Below are 24145 nucleotides of genomic sequence, written 5' to 3'. Positions count from 1 at the left end.
CGATTGCATTCCTGACACAGTATTTGCTTGAAAAGAGAAGGTAAAGAGCAAACTAAATGCTAGAAGCAATCAACACCGCAGTAAAATGGAAACTCTTTCAACTTCAAAATCTGGATTGCAACCATCCACATTTAAATTTCTACGTTCAAAGTGCATGCTCCCTGCATCAGGCTATAAACATGCAGAAACTAGTTATCAAATTCAATTGAGTTCCTCCTTAAAATTAAAAAATTCCACTTTTTGTCCAATTTAATATCAAAGTTTCTAACTTTTCAGCAAAAGAAATTATACAAACAAACACGAGACTAATCTAAGCATAAAAGGGCTCTTATGAAGAGGGGGTTACGGCTACTAATGCTGCATTGCTATTTGCGTATCAGGATAAACATACTACCTGGCAAGCAATTCTAATCAAGAAATTCACGACGGTATCTGTATGCTGCTTGTCAATAGGCTTGGAAAGAAGTGCATCAGCTCCTGGCAAGGATTGGCTCCGTCCAAATACCTGCAAGTATAAAAACCACAAAACCCATATCCAACACTGAAGGAGAGTAACAACAAGTAGAACATATTTTAAATATTTTCTAAAATTCTAACCTTCACCTCGGGGAGTTTCAAATTATGTGTGAAAAACAACTGCACTAAATTGCTTAGTCAGTGCAGATTATCATTTCAGAGTCTCTGAACAAAACCCGCTATTTTCTTACAGCACTTATCGCTCCTGTAGCCGTCCTGAATCGTTTCACTTCTTGGCCAGAATCCACAGACAATCCTCTCTTAACAGCAGATGAGGCAGAACTTGCACCTTCTCCACTTCCACCTGAATCCATATCTGAATCTGGCTGAAATATCAGCAATGTGCACGTTAAAAAAGTATCGAACTGCACAACATTTCAATCTTTAACCGTTTATTTAGACTTCCTACCTGCTGGTCTTTAATTCTTTGCAATTCCCATTTAATAACTACTTCAGCAAGATCCACAGCTAATTTTCTTTGCTCTATCGTAACACTGGGAGTGAAGCCCAGCCTCTGCATGGCACTAACCATATGCTGAACCAAGTGATGTCTCACTGGGTAATAAACCTGAAAAGAAGGTTTCACAGCCATTAACCAATAAAATTCTACACAAAAACAACAGAGTTGAAATAAAGACCATTTTGTCATTCTGCTTTAACATCAAAGTTTGCTAAATCTGTACCATGTTCAAACTTTGCACTCCAGAAAAGTAACTGGTGCTTTGAAAATAAAATTTTGGCTACAATTTTCAGTAGCAACTGCTAATTTCACACACACAAATGAACATGTTCTTGATAGATACATAATTTTTCTCAAGGACTAATAATTTCAAATTTTTTCCAATCCTTTTAGAAAGCTGTAATTCACATATTGAATACACCCAGGTATTTTTCAAAAAGTACCGAGGCATCATTTCCTCAAAAGTGCCTTAAATGCATATGACCTAGCTATTACTTTGGAACACATTTTAATAATGCGTTTTCAAAAATGCTCCTATATTGTCATTCTGCATTAGAAACATTTGTTTAATGTTTCTCAATATACATAAGCTGAAAATAAAATTACCTAGTTAACCCCAAGAATACAGAAAGCCAAAAGAACAAGGATTACTGGAGAATGGAAAAGAATATGGGTCTGCATTTTTTTAAATAATTCTTAAAGAATCTTCACAGCTCTACTAATAAGCACTGCTAATGCCCATGCAATGAATTAATCTTGCAGGTTTCACCTAACTTTTTGAGTTGGAACTTCAATCATGATAAAGCTTAATAAGTATTTCAGTATTTAATTTTAACAGTTGCTTTCCAATTTAAATAAATATCTTTGCAGACAGCTGATTCCTTCTGAAGCTAAACCCTGTCAATCAGAGTGCGCTTTTTTCCTAATCAAACTGCAGTTTCCTCCTTGATATCCGACACACACTTGACTACCAGAATAACTGGTACAACTACCTTGAAATGTTGTACTATCAAGTGCAAAATATGAACTAGCTGTGGAACTGTATGACCCTCTTCCACAATGATTTTTCGTGTCCAGTGCGTCAGCATCTGATGTCCATCCTCCATGCGAGCAGGCACAGCTGGAGTCAGAATAGCCATCGCTTGCCTGACAATAGCTCGGGCCTCCATTGCGTGAGCTTTTAGGAGACTGTGGAAAACCTAAACAGCAAAGTTTCTGATCACCATTAATGTTATACATATTTATAAAAATAAAGCACTGAAGAGAAACTACAACACGCTTCTTTGTTGCATATGAACGTAACTGTTATTTGTATACTCAATATCCAGAACTACTGTGCACCCTTTAACTCTGCATTTTAAAATTTAGGAAATCACACCGCAGAACTTATCAACATCCTTTACATGAAAGCCTACAGCCAATACCTGCAGAACTATCTTCTTATGTATGGCAAATTTTGCGATGATGTGTGCCAGCAGCAGATGGCCACTGTACTTGCATGCTGGGTCCACACATGCCTTGGAGAGGAGGCAAGGCCAAGCAAACGTCATGAGGCGCCGCAGTTTGCTGTTCCGGTTTTTGTTATTGTCATGAATGTGGTGTGGAGCGTGCTCAACCAGCAGCGTGGCAAACTGCAGGAGATAGATCCTGAGAGAATCCAACATATCAGCCTGTTTTTCTGGATCAAGTACCTAGTCCCAGGGATGATCAAAGAAAAGAAGGAAGAAGAGGACAGGTAAAAAAAAGGAAAAAAAAAAAACCTTATTACCTACAAAAGTAAAGCCCTAGCTTTCTGAGGGTTGAGCAGTCTTTGAAGATGACTAAGAATTATAACCACTCTTTGGACCCAGTTTAATATCCACAAAAACAACCTCCTGAGGTGACAGCTTTTAAACAATGAGCACATCTAGGAAATTCCAAAGTGCCAACCTATAAAAAAAAAAAAAAAACAAAACTCCAACTTTCATCTTCAACATCTACTTTGTAACTGCTAACTGGTTCAATGAAATGGAAGTGAATTACAAAGATAACCGATGTTCATTCATTGAAAGCTTTGCTTAGGAAAGACTGGGATTACAGCCACATAAGGCTCATTTCTAAAGACAGTCAAGTCCTAAAGACACTGTAAACTGAAAATTGCAGTCCAATCCAACTAATGAATCTCACAACAATTTAAAGCTACGATGACCTGATTTCATACAACTGATCCTAATATTTAGAAACAGCACAATTAATTCAAATCAGGATCAAAAAGCCAAATAACAGAAACAATTTTTTGTTTTTATTTTCAGGCACTTTAATGTAAAGAAGGACTCTTACCTTTGTTATAAAAACACTAGTGATGCTTTCTGGATTATCTCCTTCTGGGTTTGGGGGTCCCAAAAGCTGTTCACCCTCTCCCTTTTCAAAACTGTACAAGAAAGCAGGGTTCAGGACATGTTGCAGCACCTACAAAAAAAGAAGTTATAGTCAGCTATTGGATTCTTCTGATGGTAGTCAATAGTCAAATAATTTCAGCTGCAAACCTGCATGTTAGACACATTCAATGCACTACAAAGGGAAGCAATAAATAAAACCTTAAGAAATAGACACATGGATTTTTTTCCCCTCTTTCCCCCTTCCAAGGGCAAAGATTCTTAGAAAGTGTAAACTAAAGCAGTCAGCATTGAAAGCAAGATGAATTGCTGTCTCTGCTTATTATCACTCTTCTTCAGGTATGATATTTCCACCTAAATGGCTCTGCCAATTACCTAACTCGTTGACATTTAAGTAAGCAAGTTTTGTTGCCCTAGTTTCCAAGAAGAAAATTAAACTTAAATATCAGGCTTCCTTGATTTAATTGCCTTAGTTACCTTGGCTTTAAGTTCATCTCCAAAGTTCGGGTCATTGAAGTCTACAAAGCGGAAGAACAAAGCCCGTTTTTGGAGAATACTGTAGTTTTTAGGGATCTCTTCTTCCATGTACTCCTTTAAGAAAGTCATATTGCAGAGAAATCGACCGGTGAAAGCTCGAAGCAACTGGAAGAGCAACTCTATATCACCATAATTCCTTCTGTAAAAACATATAAAATAAAAAGCTTCTGTGAAAAAATACCCAATCAAGCTACTATGCTGATGACTTGATGAAGAAACTAATCTTGGTTTTAAACAAGCAGAGGCACAGGAGCAGGCTGTATCGGAGGCATGCTTTTAGAGCTAGTGGTAGTGTTATGAAATATATTAAACTTTCTCTTCTGCAGCTGCAAATCATTTTTAACGCCCTTGTATACCTTTACACTATTTTCAAATTACAAAAAAAAGTATGTAAGCTATAGGAAATAAATGTTTTTACTTACTTGCAGTAATTCAACAAGCAATATGCTAATAGCTTAGGTTCTTTCCAATTTGTCGCAGCCATATTCTCCTTACGATGCCTCTCCTGAAAAGCTTCACTCACCCATACTCGTTTCAGCTGATTCACCAGGGAATGTTGATTTGCTAACCAACATTCATCATTCTTAACAATAATACTTATGATCTGTCAAAAGCAAAACAAGACAAATGCACAGTCAACACAAAACAGATCTGTCAGTAGAAACAATGATTTAATACAAGCACTTCTTTAAGATCAATTAAGGTTCTAAAATATTCCTTAAAAAAGAGGAAAAATAAAAACGAGTTTGAGCAATTCTCAAAGGAATTTCCTTTCTTTAAGATCAATTAAGGTTCTAAAATATTCCTAAAAAAAGAGGAAAAATAAAAACGAGTTTGATCAATTCTCAAAGGAATTTCCTTTTTTAAAAAAAAAGTTTGTTACAGTGTTTTCATCTTGTATCTTACTTGATTCTTAAAAAGTATAGTTCATTGGAGTCTCTTTTCCCTTTGCAGAGTGACACTGACTACAAACGTTTTTCATTTTTACAAGTGTTTTTCCACAAGCTACAATAAATACACACACACTCAAAAGTGTGTTACAGGCTTGTACTTAAAGAGGTTTCTACCACCTAGGGCAGAGACAAACAAGAATAAATTAATACCTTGATAGCCTGAAACTGCAGATCGAGACGCATTGTGGTAGTGCTTGGAGAACCAGGTCTAACAGCTGCCTGGGTACCAACAGGTAACAGCAGAGTGATAAATCGGTTTGGATTAGCTGCCAGTACATCTCGTAGAGGTTTGGCATCTTTATGTTTTAAAAAACTCTGAAGAAGGGGAAGAAATAATTTTAATGACAACCTTTAAAAGCAAAAATTCCAAAAGCCTATATCATCCTGTAGCTTTTATATTCCCCTCTGAAGTTGCAGAGGTTATATTTCTCATATATAAAAACAACCTCTACAACTTCAGTAATAATCCTCCATGATCTGGAAAGGTACAAAATCAACATCTTGGGACAAGCAACTATAAAATGGTGAACAAGAACCCCACAGTAAGAGTCAGACCATGATTAAGGACTACGAGGTCATACAGAGAAAAAAAGATGGAAACAATGAAAAACTTTTTCTTCATCTGATTTGCGGAGATGACGGCTTTTTCCTGCTCTCCTGCCCACACATCTTACCATAAACATTCTGCTCCACTGTGGGTCATTTAAAGTGGCTTCCATCATGAAGAGCTCCACAGTTTGAGATGGATGACGTGTCAAAAATTTTATCAGCGGTTCCCTGAACGGACTGCCAGCCTGCAAGATTCATAAAACTTGGTGTCAAGCACACAGAGCATTGTCTACTAATTCACTAGCATTCAGGAAAATACATTTGACTTGACATTTATGCAGATACAAAATGCTGAGAACTTCTACGATGATAACTTATGGACGATTTCAAAACTTCACTCTTCAGAGTTTAGCACAAATGTTAACACCTCCCAAAAGGCTTGAAAAGCATATTTACTAGGCCAAATGTTTCCACACCATGTTTAAAATATTACTATTATTATATAATAATGTTTAAAAATACTATAAAGCAAAACCATTAACATTAACTTTCCCTTTTACCTCAATTAACATTGCTCGTTCTGTTTTCATAACAACTTCCAGCAAAGGTTTAACCAACGTCTGAGGGGCAGCTGGAATCAGGTGAAATAGATTTATAATTGCTGAACAAATCTTCATTTCCTACAGATAATAAGAAATACGATTAAATTAATATTACCAGCTAAAGACATAAGAAGAGTACCACACATCCTGTTTATTTTCTTCCTCTCTAAATTGACATAGCCAGCAACCAAATGCAAAGGGTTAACATGGATACAGCATCCACTTACCATGATGTATGGAGAAAATTGCTCTTGTGGAAGTCTGCCCTTCCCCCCTTGTAATATCATGGTTTAATTTTAACTTTTTTGTCAGTATAGCGGCGTGTTACAGGTAAGAGTCAAACATCGTGTAATGATAATGGTTCTGGGGGAGTTACAAAGTGCTCACTGCACTACACCAAGTGGCTCATGCATCAAAAAGCCAGACATTCCTCTCTAAACAATTTCTCACACATACCCCGCAACACCAGGTGAGGCACAAAGAAAAAGAGACAGTATGCAGTATACAAAAAATATTACCAAGCACATTGCATTTTCTCAAATGAATTTACACAGAAGATACTAGGCCCCACTCCTTTAACATAATCTGCCTAGACAGACCCACACAAGACTACTCTCATGGACTGAGGTGTGAGACTGAGAACACGTATAAAATCTTTTGAAAGCACTCATGCCCTCACAGAAACTAAAAATCCTGCCCTTCCTAGTACAAACATGCTTAACACCCGCAACAGCAATGTTATCAAAACAACTCTGCCAAAGACAAACAGAAGACAATTCAAAGGCACAATGTACTCTGCCCAAAACACAACAAGAAAACTAACAAACCACAATTTAAAAGAAAATATAAAAACAAATAAAAGAAATCCCACAACAAAGAACTTCCTGGTGCCTCCACTGAGTTTCTCAACTCTACCCCTTCCACAGCAGGCTGAACCAAGAGAGAAGTCAAGGCATGAAAAGAAAAAGCCCACAAAAATATCAAATAAATGAACAAATCAGTGTGTGCTATTCTTCAGGTTGCAGTCAGAAGCTGACTTCAGTAGAGTTATTTTCTCATCTCAAACTGAAAGAATGGAGACGGAGTATGGCCCATGCTCTGAATTGCTCTCCTAAGAATTAGGATGAAAAGCACATTTTCCCACTCGTGCTTTGTTTAGACGTATATATATCTGTCTGTGCTGAATAAAGACATGCTAGAGTAAGGGAAAGGCCAGCTACAGTAAAACTCCGACCACCAGTTTCACCATCCTAGTTCTTCCACCATTAGAAGACGCAACTCTAGCAACAGTGCTCTGTACACGCGGACAGAGGAACACCGCCTGCCACATCGCTGTATGAACACCACGCTGTCTGTGCTCCCCTCCACTTCCCTAGTTTTCATTTTTAAGGAAACTTCAGAGTAACAACTGCAGAGGAAAAGTAGTATTTCAATCAGCTTTGCAGGCACATGACTCCATTTGAAATTATTTTCCACAGACTTCTCCCTCAAGATGTGACAGCAAGTTCCTTCTCAAGTGTCTATTAAGCACCTACCCCTCAACATACAGAGGTTTTAAACCAGTACTAAGGAAAGAAAAATTATAGCTTTAGGAGACTAAACACACGACTACATAGAAAACATCAACAGAAAACATTTAAAGCAGGAGAGCTCACAATTAAATGTGTATTTGTAATCCATCACATTTGAGGAAAAGAGACTCCTACCTAAAAATTAAGACCTTAGAACTACCCTGACCTGAATCAAATGTGTTTAACTGAAAAATGCAGGTTTTGAATTTAAATATAAGAAACAAACTACTCTATCAGCGAAAAGCCAGATCAATTATAAAGCAAGGCCTAAATCGAGATTTAAAAGCTCTCTTTGCAATGACAGGAAAGAGTAATGAAAAGCCATTAAGCCACTTCGATGTTTTGAGGAAAATCAAAAGCCAACCTAATTTCATTCTAATCTGAAAAACAAAGAAATTACTAAAATTCCCCCCCCAATTTTTTCCTAGATGCAGTAATAAATACTATTAATAAAATCATAATATGATTATGGGAACTCTGGTAATCTACAGGAAACAACACTGAGGCAGGAATTCCCTTCAGTGCCACACTGCTCAGAGCACAGCGGGCTGGCAGTACGCTGGGCAATTTTCCCTTTATAAAGAAAACCCATCAGCTTCCCACAGCTCAACACTGATGGGATGGGAGATTTTAATGTGACCTCAACTGGTAAATACTGAACTTGTTTTTCATAAATTATATTTAAAATTAACTTAGATTGTATTATTAATCTGTGTAATTTTCAAAAGACTACATTATGAACATCAAACATATCAGCAAAAAAAAAAGAAAAAAGGATTATGCTGCGGAGCAACTCAGCCACTCCAGTGAAGAAAAGATTTCTAAGCAGAAAATCCTGAGGTGAAAAAGAATATAAAAAAAATCAATGAGCTGTTCCCACACCAACCTCTACAGAATAGGCTTTAAAGTAACCATCTTCAGCGGCTAAGAAGCTCCTCTTACTAAGATTTGTAGCAAATATTCGCTATACATATTACAAGTTCATTATATATTACATATACAAGTTCATTAGCTTGTAACAAAACATCAGTGTGTACTCAGTTACAGCAACATTTAAAACTGAATGAGTTCTGTCATTTGAAAACATTAATACTATTTATTTCTTGTCTTCCCACATAAAAGCATTCATTAACTTACATTTCCATCACTCCGTTGTCCACCTTTGTGTGTAATAACTACAACTTCCATCCATTTACGCAGGTGTTGCTACAAAGAGAAAATAATTAGTATTATTCTCCTAATTATACTGTTCTATTCTAGCAAGTGACAGCATATGCTACAAGAACAGTAAAGGCATAAATGATTGTTTGAAGGAAACAAAGGAAAAACCTTGTTATTTTCATTTGCTCAGACTGAAGAGTTTACTGTTGCCAAAAGGCTCTCCATATCAGTACATACATTAAAATGCATAAAAACCTCAAGTCCAAAAGGCTTTATGTTCTGCTTTATGCGTATGCATTTGAATATTTAAACATCCATGGCAAAAGGATAAAAAATTCACATACACAGTTTAAAAAACTGGAAATAAGACAGGTAATACCTTCCACTGTTTTGTACATTTTATAAATTGAGAGGCATTCTTGCCCAGGGAGATTGGATTAGATCATCTCTAAGTCCCTTTCAACCTGGACCATTCAATGACTCTAAGAAATTAAGAAAACACCAAAACAGCCTTAGTCTACTGAGGAGTAAAAGATATTTTCAAGGGTTTACTTAACACATTACGCTGCTAACACCTAACAGAGACAAGTTTGTGCAAGCAGATCTTAGCATAACTTGGCATGTCTTCACTAGAAAATATCTCTTTACTTTCCGGTTTAGTAGTTGTTTAGAAATAAAGTCAAAATGTTTAAAGACTTTCTTCCCTATTAATTGCAAAACAAAAATCTTTTAATATATACATTGAGTTGTTACGGAACTGTTCTTTGACTTTTCAACAACACGAATATTAGCTAAAAGAAAATTCCTTCCGGAAGAGATAAAAAAACTTGAACTGGTTTACCATCATCTGATCACAGAATTTATCATTAAAAGAGTTTGGAAAAAGTCTAGTGACAGATGTCAGACGATTCACAACATTCAGCGTCAGACTTCGATAGTCTCCCAACATCATAAGCAGCGGTCTCATGTGTGTATGAATTTGATCAACTTCTATAGTAGCTCCTTCCAAGAACTGCAAGACAGTATAGGATTAAGATACAGATAGAGAGTGAGTTTTATGCAAGCGTCTTTCTTAAAATAAATTTGGCTGACTTGATTTTTCTTCTTTTATTTTGTACCTTCAGAATGCCATAGCTTAAACAATATTTATTGCTGGAAAGACATACAGTCACAAGATGGATTTGAGAAGCATTTCTGATGAACGGTAGGGCATTTCATGAAGTAATCAAGTAGGAGATCTTAATTATAGACTGAAAAATTGCCACAGCTATAAACTAAATACACAGCTATGGACAAACTACTTAGACACTGCTTTATTAAGAATCTGGCCAAAGGCAATAGAGTAGATTTCTGTGTTGCAATCTGCACACATCTTGAGTAACGTAAAGGTCAAGAGAGCCTGGCTGCAAGTCAGGGAGAATATTTCCTGTCATAACCAAACATCTTGTGGGCATGGATTTATCACAGGAAAAAAATCATCAGAAAAATCTTACACCAGATGCACGGGTCAGAACAATCCTTAGTTGCTCCCTCTTATCTCTCAACCCAACGGTATTGTTAAGCAAGCCATAAATAAGTGTATTCTCGTGGGCAGAGGGACACAAAAAGACAATCTGACTTCAAATCAGTCAACAGCCTAAACAAATGTAAAATACTAGTATTAACACAGTATAGTGTATTAAAAGACACTAACCTTTCTCATGCATGCTTCTCCTGCCTCCTGCAGTTCATTATTTGTTGAATTAAGTGCCTTGAAAAGTGCAGCAATAATTTTCTCTCTCGACTGAGGCAAGTAATTGCAGGCAGCTAGAGCATCTGCAAATATCAAAGAACATTTTTTCTCTTTATTAACTCAATTTCAAGAGAGAGAAAAATGCTAAAAAACTTAAGTCTACGTCTCTTCACGTTTCTTTTATTTCATCTTAAATTACAGTCAGCTAAAGCATAGCGTGCTTTGCCAAAAAAAAGCATAATAAAATAATATAAGAATGGTAATTCTATTAATAGTGTTCTAAAGTTTTCCTAATGCTATACAATGTAATTAGTCTCCAAATATTTTGGATTCATCTCAGAAACTATATCCTAGTCATTAAGAAAGCAGTGATACTTTCCCATTATTCTCTCCATTAAACTGTGACCTCTAGAGAGCAGTCATCAGTCGTCAAGTGCTCAAGTCTTCTGCTGATCTTGGGAACAAGACTGCCCGTGGCTCACAAGGACACTTATCTACACCTAATTTTCTTCAAGAAGTTTTACTTACTTAAGGCTGCAATTCGAAGGGGTACAAGCGATGGAAGACTTTTGTAACAAGGTAGTTTCATTAAGGCAGCATCTTCAGCCTCACATAAATTCAGTAACTAGGGAAAAAATAAGCAACAGCACAGCATTGTGAATCACATTTGAAACGGTATTTTCAGTTACCTTTTGAGTCTCGCTTCTTCAAAGAGGAACTTCAAATATTCTGCTTAAATTAACTAGTATGCTATAGGTAAAAGCAGACCTCTGTTCACGTTTCAAAAGGTTAATTCTTACATTTCGGTGAATGTTTAAAATGCACAGAAAAAATATGTATTTTTAACAATGAAGGTTCTAACATCGTCACTACTTAAATATCGACATTCAAATATGAGGATATAAGAAAGAAAGTACCTCTGTGTAGAAGACTTTGTGTTCTACAACATTTAGATCCATTGTAAACAGTCGAGGTTGCAGGGTCGTGCAAAACGTATTCCCCTCCATCAGGCCAATTTGGGCATTTGCAGGTTGATGCCTAAGTAAATGCTTTTTAGGAGGAACCATGTCTTGGAGAACCTACACAATGTAATTTAGATGACTGAATTAGCAGCCTATTCAAATGACCCCACAGACCTAGCCACTAAAAAGACATCATCAGTCATGGCCACACGTTTCCATTTATTTGCTATTGTTGCTCTGGACATACGTTTTCAGAAATCACTATGTATTTCTCTAATTTAATTCACACATAACAAAACAACTGCATTTCTGTGACTCTTACATAGTCTCTGTGAACAGATTTATTATATTTAATAACATCACATAATGTTATAAACAACAAAAAAGTTCATAGACTTCAGCATTTCATATGTTCAAGTCAAAAAACAAGAATAACTTCAGATCCCTAAACATGAGAAAAACATTAATGTAAGGTTTTTTCCACTATAGCAACTTCTCGCTTTCCCCCACAAACACCTTTAGGTATCAATCAGAAGGCTTCTCTGCTCCCAAACTACAAAAACAACATCTCTAATTCCACATATAGTTGTGGCCCTTAAGGCTTACGTACGTTTACTTGTCTTTCAAGACAATGAGTACTACCAGCTTTAAGGCGTATCTTGCAGAAAGTTATTTCAACCAGCTCTGATCTTTTTAGTCTCTTTTTGGATAGGGAAAGGCATAGCAATATGCCTCATATTTAGAGAGCAACACAAAATTGAGGTTCAAAATGCAGCGTGTATCTACCCGGCCTAGTCTATGTCTGATTGGTGATAGGAGGAGCAATCTGTAGTTTCAGGAAGTAAATCAACCTGAAGACACAACAAATACTGGGTAAGTAGTCAGGCACAGCTTGTATGAATCCCTGTAGTACTCCAGCCACAGTGTATTTTAGAACAATGAAACTTAGCAAATGAGAATCACATGCTACCAAAGCACCAGCAACTTAATTCACTGCTGTGGGAAAATGTTCTCAGATTTTGCAAATCCAAACTGGTCAACAACTTCAAACTCACTTTCCGGAAGTATTTCTGCTTACCTCTTTATGTGGCTCCATAATCACTGTGACACTTTTTCCAGTGACTTGTGCAAGAACCTGCAACGAATGCATGGCCTGTTTTCTCACAGTAGAGTTTGGAGAGGTTACTTCTCGAACGAGGTCATGTGTTACGTGATGAAAAGACTTTTCCTGTGCTGCTAGGATTTCTTCTGTTTTTTCTTCATCTTTTAAAGGAGTTGCACATCTAATCAAGAGCTGTTCTAATGTGGTCTTCGCCATAGCAACTGCTCCATTGGAAACCTAAAGGTACGATAGATTACTTTTATTAAATAAGTATAGAACAAAAATCACCAATCTACATAGTACTCATCAATGAACTTAGCATTTGATTTTGATGAATCCTCTGCAAACAGCTAAAAACATATAAAGCTTTAAAAGAACACATATTCAACTAGTCTTCCCACCAATCATTTCTAAACTGCGAGTTTCAATACTATACAATTTTCTAAATCGGACTCCCTAGAATTGCTGTCACCGTGATTCACAACTGAGAAAAGGTCAAGCAGATCTTACACACAGCTTTCTGATAAAAGATTAACACCTTTCAAACTAAACACAGAAAGGAAACAGCGGCTTTCATGTAAGTGACAGGGAATCTAGTGTTCTTCCACTGATCTGAATGCAACCTGGACTTTTCTGCTCAAAAACTTTTTGAAGTTATGTGTAAAAAAACAGACTTCAAACCAAGACCTGAAACTAGGAATAAGTTAAAATTACTAGAATTCACTCATAACTTTTACAGATACGACACGTTATGGAGTAAAATCTGTGTGCATTTAAGCAAAAAAGTTTGTTTCCCCCATACTATTTGCAGTAATTAATTCATTAAATACCTCTCCAGTGAGATCCATCATAACAAAGAGAAGTGCCTTCAGGAAAGTCTGCTGGTTCTGCAGGACCCAAATTAGTGGCAGTCGTTCCATAAGAAATTTAATTGAAACAACACCTCCCAGTTTAGCATACCAAGCTTGTTCATAACAGCAAGCACATAAGCGTTCCACAATGTACGAGAACAAGGGAAGCTGACAAGCCTGGAAACAATAAAGAAATGTATCAGTTTGCTTTTTCAGCTTGCTGGTAGCCTCCAAAATTTTAGAAGCAAAATTACACTGATTGAAATCGGTTCATTTAAATACATTTTAAAAATGACTACTTATATATTACCCTTTCCTTGGAACCCAAGATAATGCTTGCAACGTCAAATATCACTGCTAGAGCCACCTCTCCGATTTTGCAGAGCTCTTTCTCCTCATATGCCATGCAGATTGCTATGGCATCAATAAGCACCAAGGGATCCATGCCTTTTGACCCATTTTCTTCACTATGAAACATGGCTGTGCTAGGCTGGCTTCCAACCTGATAGCACTGCAGTAAAAAAGGACCTGTAATTTGTGTTGGGGAAGAAAGAGAGAGGAGAGGAAAAGAAAAGACAATGGATATTTCAATATGAATAGTCTTTCAATTAGATTTTACCGCTCCTCTGACTAGCTGATGGCAAAACCAGTAAGCCCTGTGTCTATTTGCATATAAATGGATGGTTAGGCATTCCTCACTCTTAGAAGAAAAGATTACATCTACTTGAATATTTTCTTCCATGCACTAGACTATGCACTGCAAGAAAGTTTAATTAAAATGAGGAATCATAAAAATTCAAGTTACATTAATGTGACAACGAAGAGTGATATGGTTATAGGATGTCTTTTCCCAAATTACTTGTCATACAGTTCAACTCCAAACAAAAAGTTTTATAGATACAGGACACTGCAATGCTCTAACATTTACTTAGTTTCTCTGATGGTCCTTCAAAACCACAAGTGGAAACAACCCAAAGTCCAGCCACAAAACTACTTGTGTACTTTGAGTTATACAAACCTTCTGGAAATATAAACTGTTCCAAGCTGTAACTATTTCATTGGCTGCAGCATTTTAGAAGTATTATTAGGTGATCGGTTTTTTAGAACTCGCTTAATAATTTTTCACTGTTCGAAAGTATAGTTCAGTCATCAAACAAAAACCAACATATCTACCCGGAAGGAACTGCAATATGACGACTTTCCTAAAACAAATTACTAAAAGGGAAAGTAGAATTTCCCCACCCCTCTCATGAGAGACCACACGATCTCTATTCTGCTGTACTTACCGCACTGCTGAGCGACTGCCACCATCGTGTAATGTCGGATTAAGCTGGCTACAAAAGGCAGAGCACTGGGCCTCAGATCTTTGATGACTGCTGACATGAAGGCCCCTGTCAATGCCTGTTCAAACGTTTTACGAGCGGGAGTATCCTGAGCTTTGTATCGATGTGAAATAATCACACTGGGTATGGACTTCTCAGTAAAGCTGAAAGACAAAATTAAGTTCATTATAATCCTGAACTACAGTACTGGCGCCGCCATCGTGAGCACTGTCATCTTCCCAATTTAAAGTTTGCTCTCAAGATCTAACTCCTTCTCCACCTCCCATTTTCCCCTCATTTTGATGGAGCAAGACCAGTTCACTCAGCCCTTATTAATTTTGTCAACCACTTGTCTCAAACATGATGGATAGCCCAATTTCACAACGAACATTTAAAGCCAGTGGTTCAGAAGAAGCCACGTATATTACAAATAATAGGTATACGGGCATCACACTGCAACTCAATTACAGAATGTCATTTTCAATATTTTGACATTTTTCCTTTCTTAAAATGGCATTTCATTTTAATCTTGAAAGACTGAAACATTATTTATCAAATCACTGCCCAACAAAACCTATTCATTGCAAAGCTATATTTATGTCAAGTCTAACAAGTCCAAATTATAAAAGCTACTATGCTCCTTGACTACATTTACTACACGGCAGGAGTCAAAGTCAACACGCACTTTGTGGGGAAAGATACCAAAGTTGTCTAAAAGCAAGAAACTCATTAAGTATCAATGACTAAAGCTGTAAAAAAACGTAAAAAAAACCCCAAACAATAAAAAGCCCCCACGCTAAGGCAAACATAGGTTGTACGTGTGATTAGGTCATAGTTTGGTCACTAAATGAATCTGAATTCTGTATCTCTCTTTAGCAAAAAGTTAGATGTACATACAAAATATAATCAAGCACCAGAATATTCCAACTATTTAAATACATTAAACTAAAATTAATTTAAAAAATTATGTCTGATCATATGTAATAGACTAGACATTGGACTGTGATTAGGGGAAGAAAATTAAGAATGAAACCTGAACACATAATATGCTGACAAAATTCCTCTACTGGACAGTCTTGCATTGATTTAGAAGGAAGCAGGATAAACCAGTATGTGAAAAATCCCATGAAGAACACATTGCCTAGACCAGCCATTGCCTCTAAATCAGGTTGTTCTAAAGACACTATAATAATTTTACATACACATTTATATTTAAAGAATTGTCATACTTGGGATGTGCAAGCAGTTGGTATAATGCATGTTTGTTATCATCCAGGCTCATCATAGCTACTAAAAAACACTTGATTACTTCCCACGCTTGCCTCCGATAATACGGTTCCGTGTTAGCACTCTTCAAACAGTCCAGAGCAGTCTCAATTGCCTACGATGAAAAGAAGACAAATAGTAAGCAAACATTTATCGTTTTAATATTTACGATAAAGCGATTAATCAAGGGAATGGTATCTTTATAGATATCAAGAGTAACTTTAAAGGTATGAACAATTTGAGCTGCCTAAGCTAAAAAATAGAGAGAATGCCTGAAAGAGTGAACATAAAAGTGTCAGGGTATTTACTGTGCTTTTATCAACGCAAAGTTTCACGGCAGATACATTTATTCACACCATCAGAAAGCACTTAAGCCACAAGTGAGGTACACCTTCATTCTCTCTCTCCCCTCAAGAAAAATTTCCTCGCCTTCCCTCCAGCAGTAACTGCTGGTCCGAATCACTATACAGTGCAGGTATGCACTCTATTTGTTCTTACAAACCACTTTGTCAGATTTTCCATGCAAATCAAGAGCTACATCACACACGATGACACGTCCATGTAAGCAATTTCCAAACACCGTTTACTTAATGGAAATGGTACTCTTCTATTTTGCAAAAAGATTTATTTAATACATTAGAGAGTAATTCCAGTAATCTCTTAAGATATAAAAGTGATGAAAAGGGGGGTACACCTTTTTGGAAAATTTATATTTTTGCATATATATATATAGACACATATAAAAAAATATATATATAAATGTATAAACACAACTAACTACTTCTCTCGAAACAGAAAGAAATTAAATTAAATGGGACAGGCTTTAAGTAAAAAAACCCAAAACATTCCTTTCAACTGAAAGAAAATAAAGCAAGAACAGGGAGGCAAGGTTCTCCTAATTTAGCATGTCAAAGCAATTGAAAAATTTAAGAGTACGTCTATCTGCCTTACATGAAGGCTCAATTGATCACTACACAGTAAGAAACCAAAAAAGCTATTTGCAGTGTTTTCTGAAACAACATTTTGTCCTTACCTGCCAAGTCTGGCAACTCAAAAATTACTTGAAACAAGAACAGTAACACAGAAGTGGCTTTAAATTCTGTTTCTTCATTACAACATAAATTCATTAAAAATCTCTTTGTCTAACTGAAGGACTACTGAAAAAAAAAATCAGGTATACAAGAGATCCTAAAACCTACTTCTAATTATGTAAATTCTATAACGTTATATATTCATTAACTCACATCTGGAACTGGCAGACATATCGCATGTTTTATCAAGGTTTTACAAGCAAACAGACTTCAAAAAACTCTGTAATAAAGGAAATTTGAGTAGGATGGTTTCTCGGCACAGACAATAACTTAAGTCCTTACCTTTTCCATTGGGAGCTGAATGGATGCTTTGCAGTCTGAAAATTCAATTGTAATACTGGGTCCTTGGATTTCTGTGACTACGTATTGTAGCTTCTGCGATTCCTTTAACATCTTCCTGTTACTTCCACCAAATTTACCAAGTACGCGATAAGCCACATGAGAAATGCTGTCTGCAGGATTGCGCAACGTACGCCACAAAGCCTGTAAATATTTTAAAGGTTACATGGTCAGACCAGTCTCACTTCAAAATTTTTCACATTCTAGTGTAAAAAAAAAAAAAAAAAAAAAAAAAGCCAAGGAAAACACTTATTCTTATATCCAAGTAACTGATCCTGAACAATTTCCACTTCATAACAAAGTTCTAAACGCAGTTTTAGATGAGATTACTGTGATGAGCTACAGAAGTCTTTGCCACACTGGAAAAAAGCAAGCCAGTTAAGTTTGAAGTGAATTAATCTCAAAGGGCTAGTCTGGAAACACAAAAAGCAAATAATAAAGTAAACACTATATTTAAATTATCAAGTATATGCAAGCACTGTATTAGGAAAAATAGCCACATTTAAAACACTGTTCCAAATTTCAGCCACATCATCTTTGATGGATTATTCAAGACTTCATGTAGCTGTCAAACATGGTATGCTGAAGGTAATTAGCTCTTCTGGTCTGTTTTTTGAAAGAATTTAAAACTTTTAATCATTTTCTGTACCAATTCATCTTCAACAGAGCAATACTCTCGCTATTGAGTCCCAAGCCTTAACTTTCACCCCTTAACAGGAGGTACAAAAGAAATGATTAAGTCACTTTTAAATTCAACAGAGTTTCAGTTTAACAGCAAGACAACCATTTTACATGCAAATCAGAACTGGCCCGATTCTCGCAACGGATTTTTCAAGTTTTTATAACCAAAGCTCCGCACAAATCTCTAGCAACATTACGCAGCGAATCACCGACCTCTCGTGGTCTAACGGGAAACAACACATTTACCTGCATTAGCTCAGCTCGAACGGGCTGAATGTGATCGTACAGGAAGTCCGGCTGCAAGTTGTCCACGCACAACTCCAGAGTTCTGAGGCCTTGGCTGACCAGGGTCTGCGACCCGTTGAGAGCCGACACCAGCGGGTCCATCAGCATGGGCAGGTAGGGCAGCAACGAGCTCAAACGAACAGGCACAGTGAGGCAGAGCTCTACAAACAAGTCTTTCATGTGCTGTTTATGAAGGCCACTTTGCAACATATTAAGCCCTGAAAATCATTGATAAGTTACACACTCAAAGGAAAAAGACAGTCTGCAGTTTACTGTTAAATATCGCTGTTGTCTAAATTCAGAATAATCTGACTTTTTTAACTTCTGTAAAGCTCTGTAAATAATGCATTTACAAATTTATATAATATCAGTCTTAATTAAAACTTCCATCTAAGGATTGTATGCAGTGACTGCTGTTGTAGGTATCCACATATTAAAAAAAAAAGTATATTCTAAAATTTAGACTCAGTAAAGTAGCATTTGAACATAGCAGATGAAAATCAGACAAATATAATTTGACTCAAATCTCAGCCTTGTATCAATTAAAAAAAACCCTGACAGAACAAATTATTTTAAAAATATGCCGAATCTTAAATAGAAACATCAAAGGAGTTCAAATACATTCACCATCCCATAAGCACTAAACACATTCCCCAACTTACTTTTCTTCCCATCGGAATTTCATATATTCCATAAACCTAGCTAGCACTTCCACATGGACAGGTTATTTTAACATCATGGTTTAGAGATAACACACATATTTGCCAACTGCAATAAAAATTGCCCCTACAGCTGTAGCGGGGAACCACAGGATTTCACATTCCTGGAACTGTTCCGGTTAGCCCATCCTTAGGTTTAAGTAGTTCTCCACATTTCCCTCCTTGCTCATTCTCAGTATCTCTGGAACACAGTCCTTGCAAGCACCAATGCTCAATTAATCAAACTGATTATTATTTCAATTTCTTTGGGCAAACTGACACTATCTGCACTTACATTTACCATGCAGGTGCATACACACACCCTGAACTGCAAAATCACCACCATTTCTCTGTAACATTCTTCCCACAAAGCCAGTATTGGCCTGGCAAGAATGCTTCTCCTATTACCCCTCAACGCTTTAATGCTAGCAAGGTTATCCACTGCAAAAGATGAATGAAAGAAACAAATATGAAAAAACAAACAAACAGCCCCACAATGAAAAGCAGAAAAACAAGCAGCTGAAATTGTGAAGCAGCCAAAACTATGGAGCCTGAAGCAGCTGAGAGCAAAGGAAAATAAGCCACATTCAACGTATTTAATCAACTGCTAAGCTCAAAACCAGAAGCTACTTATCAGGGTTAGGGCTTTAGTTCTGATATTTTTTTTAATTACAAAACATAACTTCATTACTACTATTTACATATGAAGATCAGTAACTGGGGTGGGGAAAGAAGGTATTGCTCTACCTTGCAGTAAGTTTGGTAACAGCGGCAAGAATTCTTGATATAACAGATCATGACTGCCTCCTCCAATAGATCTGAACAGTGCTCTGAGCAGCAGGAAATAGTTATAGGGCTCTTTGGCAGTCTGTGCAAGTTCCATAGAGCTGTTCACAATCTTGTGCAAATGTGGCTACAAAAAAAAAAACATAAAGCTTGATGATTAAAAAAATACCAATTTTATCGCCACCGTACCGTACAAGACTTCACTCAGCACGAGACAAGTTTTCCAGATCAAAATCCTGCAGCTATTCCAAGTAGTCTGACATCATGCTAATTTTACACCACTGTTAAAGAACTCTTAAAAAGTAAAACTGTATTTGAACAGTATCAAGAACCCAGAGCATTCCTTAATTAATTAAACCCTGCTTTCATATTAGCCAAATGATCAAGTCTTTTTGTTACTCCAAGCAGTAACTTAACATCTGAGACAACAAAAAGTATTTGCTCCGCAAAACCTAGGAATGTGTAGAAATGAGAAGTGTCAGAATGACAAGAGAAGACATTTCATTGCATTAATTTATTCCTGATCTAACTTCATCACTAATCCTTAATCCTTGCAAATGCCAAAATTTCACTTTGAGTGCAAACTTTTGGAAGTAAAAAAGTGGTTACAGAACTGGTAGCCTTTCTGGAGACGAGGACATCAACGGTTTGCAAGAATCATTAAAAACAGTTGAGAAAGTCAAGGATTCTCACAGATCAGGGACAAACAGTGACACAATTCCGGATTCTATTAGCGTCTAAAAGCTTTCTAACATTGCTATGCAAATGCTGCAAATAGCCTTCATCATTCAATTAAATTGTCTACCCAAGGCCCATATCATCAATCCTGCGGAAACAAAAAAACATAACAGAAGCATCAAACTGTGAAGGTAGTAAATCACACTCTTTAAATTGGATCTCCAGCTTACAAAACCCTAATGACCTTAATTCCAATGACAAACTAGAAGAATTTAAGCTAGATTACATGAATATTGCTTCGTAGTACCTAGGAATATTGCATCACATTAGTTTTATCTTTCAAAAAATCTGGAACATTAGCAGTGTCTACTCTGTTATACTCAGTAAACCCAATTAATCCTGCGGTAACAAATTGTTAAGCACAGAAATTATTACCACAAGTTTTGTTCATTCATTATAAGAAATTTTGTTTATTCTAAATTAGAAGAGAAATGGAGAGAAATGATGAGAGAAAGAGCAGCATTCAACTAGTAACAATGTTTTTTCTAGATGTAGGCAGCTGTTACTTTCATGAGAAAAGCACACTTGCCTCAAACTCAGTATTTCTAAACTCCGTGAATAAAGAGATGATCTCATCAACATAAAATAGATCCTTGGAATGCAGGGACAACATGTTGTCAATAGAAAAAAAACCAGCATTTCTTCATCTAGACTTTTCAAGAGCACAGATCTAACTCTAGAGGTACAGGTCATCGAATTTGACATATATGAACAAGATCCACCAACACACAAAAAAGCGATTCCAGTCTGCACAAAAGTCTTAAGTTTATATGGAAACATGCAAGAAGATATGCATGTCCTGACTGAAGTTACACAGGTTTATGGCAATCCTCATCAGACCACAAGCATGTATCAGTCTTTTATACTCAGCATGAGCGCACTTATAGTTTCAAATATGAACCAAACATTTGCAGAAACCACCCCTTATAAATAAGGCAATGTAGTTGGCATTTGGAAAAAAATGGAGACATATCACTAATAGTGAAAAGACTATCAAATGTCAGACAGCGTAACGTAAAACTCTTTTCTTCAAACATCTGAGGAATGTATTCAGAATCAAACCAGATTTTTTTGTTTTTAACACAAGTGACCTTTACCTTCAGCATTTGTTCATTTTCAGCTGCAAATAGTGAAACTGAGCCAAAGACTAACTTGAACAGCTTGAGATACAGATTGGAGAGTTCCACATTAGAGCCCATTTCTGGCAGCCGATCCAGAAGATATTCTACCAAAATTGTCGCAAAGAGGGCAGAGGTAGTAGGGTTTGCCAAGAAGGAATTGGCAACAATCTATAAAAGGAAACCAGAAAAGAGTCATTGTTGCTGTACTGAAAAGAGCCAAGGGGTCCCTGCAACACCTGTTGAAAACAAAAAAAATGAGACAAATTTCTTTCTCCATCTTCATTGCTACACAAGTGATTCAAGCTATCCTCAGTGGAAAACGACTCTGTGAATAACTTCAGTGTTCAAGTTTAAAGTTTAATTTTAAATGTACATTATAGGACTTGTTTTCTTGAGATGGCTGGGCTAACGTTCTGCTGTTTTATAGAACACACCTTCACAAAATTCAATACTTCTCACAAAGAAAGTCCATTCATATCTTCTAAACTGAAATGCTCCTATTTGTTTTGCATTGTTTAGTCTGTCAAGTTTTTAAAATCTACCTTTACAAACTACTTGTACAGCCTCCTTCAAATCCTGCATATTAAGTTCAACATTATTACTTACAACTGCACTTCAGTCTTATGTATTTCAAGGCATAAGCTATTTTTTACATGTCATTTATTATTAAATGAAAAAAGTAAACAAAAACATAATACCTGAAGAGCATAGTTTTTTGAGATTCTCTCCACCATATAAGGAACAGTAGTTTGAAAGATTTCTTTAAAAGTTAAAGGGTTCATCATTGTGAACACACCAGCAAAATGCTCCAGGACTTCCTTTTCCTCTTTCATTCTGACTGTCTGGCAGTTTGCGACTCGAACATACGTTTGTCCATTGCCTGCAATTTGGACCTGCAGCAACCAAGGAAACACATACTACTTACAGAAATTAAATCACTTTTCCCCACTATTCTTAAAATACCTTTTGAAAAAGATTGAGATTTTACAGTTTTCACACACAAGCCCCATACAGTTAGAAGCTGAGCACAAGAGCCAACAGTGACAATATTAAAATAGTGTTTTCGGCACAGATCTTAAAACCATGGTCAGCACTGGAAAAAGACAACAGCAGGAGGTATCACAGTGTATCTATAAAGTTCCTTAATTCCACGTCATGTACATGTATGTTTCATCAGTACTTGGTGTAACTAGAGATGATGAAGATAGCCATGTGAATGCTTCATCTGATATCAAAACTATCTCTTTGAAGAAAATACTTAATCCACTATATGAAAGACAACTAGTTTTAGTCTCACCTGACTACATCAACACAGACAATAATGGCTTTAAGAAAATAATTTGCTCCTTGCAAAGTGGTAAGTATTGTGAACTTCGCAAAATCTCCCAACAGCTGTGGTCCTGAAATTAAAGGCTTAATGAAAATATACTACACACGAAACTTGTCTTTTAGCTGACAATTAAGTCCTTAGTAAAAGATCTAACACACAGTAACCATATAAACAAAAGTGCTGTGCAGCCAGGTTACATACCTGATAAATATCTAAAGCTTGCATCGCATATTTTACCAGTTTTATGTAAATTTGAGTCTCCTTAGGCTGCAACTGTTTATTGGGAATGAATTGTGCTTCTGAAAGAAGATAAAGAATAAGACAGTAGTAAACCATTAAAAATACTATTTGCTTTCATGCTAGAGAGTTTCAATTGTAAAATTGTAGAAGTTAAATATAACTAAATATCACGCAGTTTTACCGCCAGGAGCTTTGCATGACGTTATGCCCCACGTGATTGTTTTGACGCCACAGACCAAAGTTTTTACTAAGCTTCGGCAATCTGTGACCTGAAAGGTCTGTTTATCTTCCTTTTCTTTCTCCCCTTGTTTTTCAAACACAGGTACTGGTGCCGGGGCCACAGGAGTGGCTGGGGCAGGAGACGGAACAGGAACAGGCGCCGCATTTGCTGCCGTCGGTACTCCAGGTAACGCCGCTTCAGCCGCCCCAAGTTCAGACTGAGGCTTGCATTTTTTAAAAATTACAGAAAGCTGGTATCGTGCTATAGTGTGAAACTTTAGAACAAAAACCTAAGGCACAAAGAGGAAAGGCAAAAAAAAGAGCAGGGAGGTAGAAGAAAAAAGAAAATAAGTTTCTTCTTCAAATTTAATAATCCTAACACACTTCAAGTCAGCATGCTGATATAAAAAAAATCTACAACTCTTTCTGAAGTAATTCAAATGGCAACAAACACTTGTGTTTACTTTAGACAAGTCCTACAAGTAAAAATAATTGCTAAAACTAATAATAATAAAAAAAATCTAAAAATTGATCTCTCTATAATTCTCCTTAATTTCAAATTAAAATCTATTTGAATTCATTTTTCTAAAAATAAGATAACATTTCAGTCTATAAATATTTATTATTAGGCATAAAAAGCTCAGATTTTTCAGACGTG

General features: G+C 36.5%; 1 protein-coding gene across 1 annotated transcript in view; it reads right to left on the bottom strand.

Moving 5' to 3' along the window:
- TRRAP (transformation/transcription domain-associated protein) overlaps nucleotides 1-24145 on the bottom strand; it is an 82307-nt gene that overhangs the window by 45436 nt on the left and 12726 nt on the right. The window contains 28 exon segments of the mRNA XM_009870422.1: nucleotides 395-505; nucleotides 708-842; nucleotides 926-1084; nucleotides 1969-2175; nucleotides 2401-2667; nucleotides 3296-3424; nucleotides 3829-4027; nucleotides 4311-4492; nucleotides 4992-5156; nucleotides 5516-5635; nucleotides 5951-6070; nucleotides 8701-8769; nucleotides 9566-9736; nucleotides 10418-10539; nucleotides 10985-11081; nucleotides 11374-11535; nucleotides 12497-12757; nucleotides 13351-13548; nucleotides 13682-13899; nucleotides 14658-14857; nucleotides 15923-16074; nucleotides 17333-17533; nucleotides 18317-18573; nucleotides 19801-19966; nucleotides 21675-21866; nucleotides 22397-22591; nucleotides 23230-23327; nucleotides 23450-23777. Coding sequence (XP_009868724.1) covers nucleotides 395-505; nucleotides 708-842; nucleotides 926-1084; nucleotides 1969-2175; nucleotides 2401-2667; nucleotides 3296-3424; nucleotides 3829-4027; nucleotides 4311-4492; nucleotides 4992-5156; nucleotides 5516-5635; nucleotides 5951-6070; nucleotides 8701-8769; nucleotides 9566-9736; nucleotides 10418-10539; nucleotides 10985-11081; nucleotides 11374-11535; nucleotides 12497-12757; nucleotides 13351-13548; nucleotides 13682-13899; nucleotides 14658-14857; nucleotides 15923-16074; nucleotides 17333-17533; nucleotides 18317-18573; nucleotides 19801-19966; nucleotides 21675-21866; nucleotides 22397-22591; nucleotides 23230-23327; nucleotides 23450-23777 — 4881 coding nt within the window.

This window comes from Apaloderma vittatum, unplaced genomic scaffold, assembly GCF_000703405.1.
Source record: "Apaloderma vittatum isolate BGI_N311 unplaced genomic scaffold, ASM70340v1 scaffold13475, whole genome shotgun sequence".
NCBI lineage: Eukaryota > Metazoa > Chordata > Aves > Trogoniformes > Trogonidae > Apaloderma > Apaloderma vittatum.
Note: the sequence above shows the minus strand (reverse complement) of the source record. Positions and strands in the feature narration are given on the sequence as shown.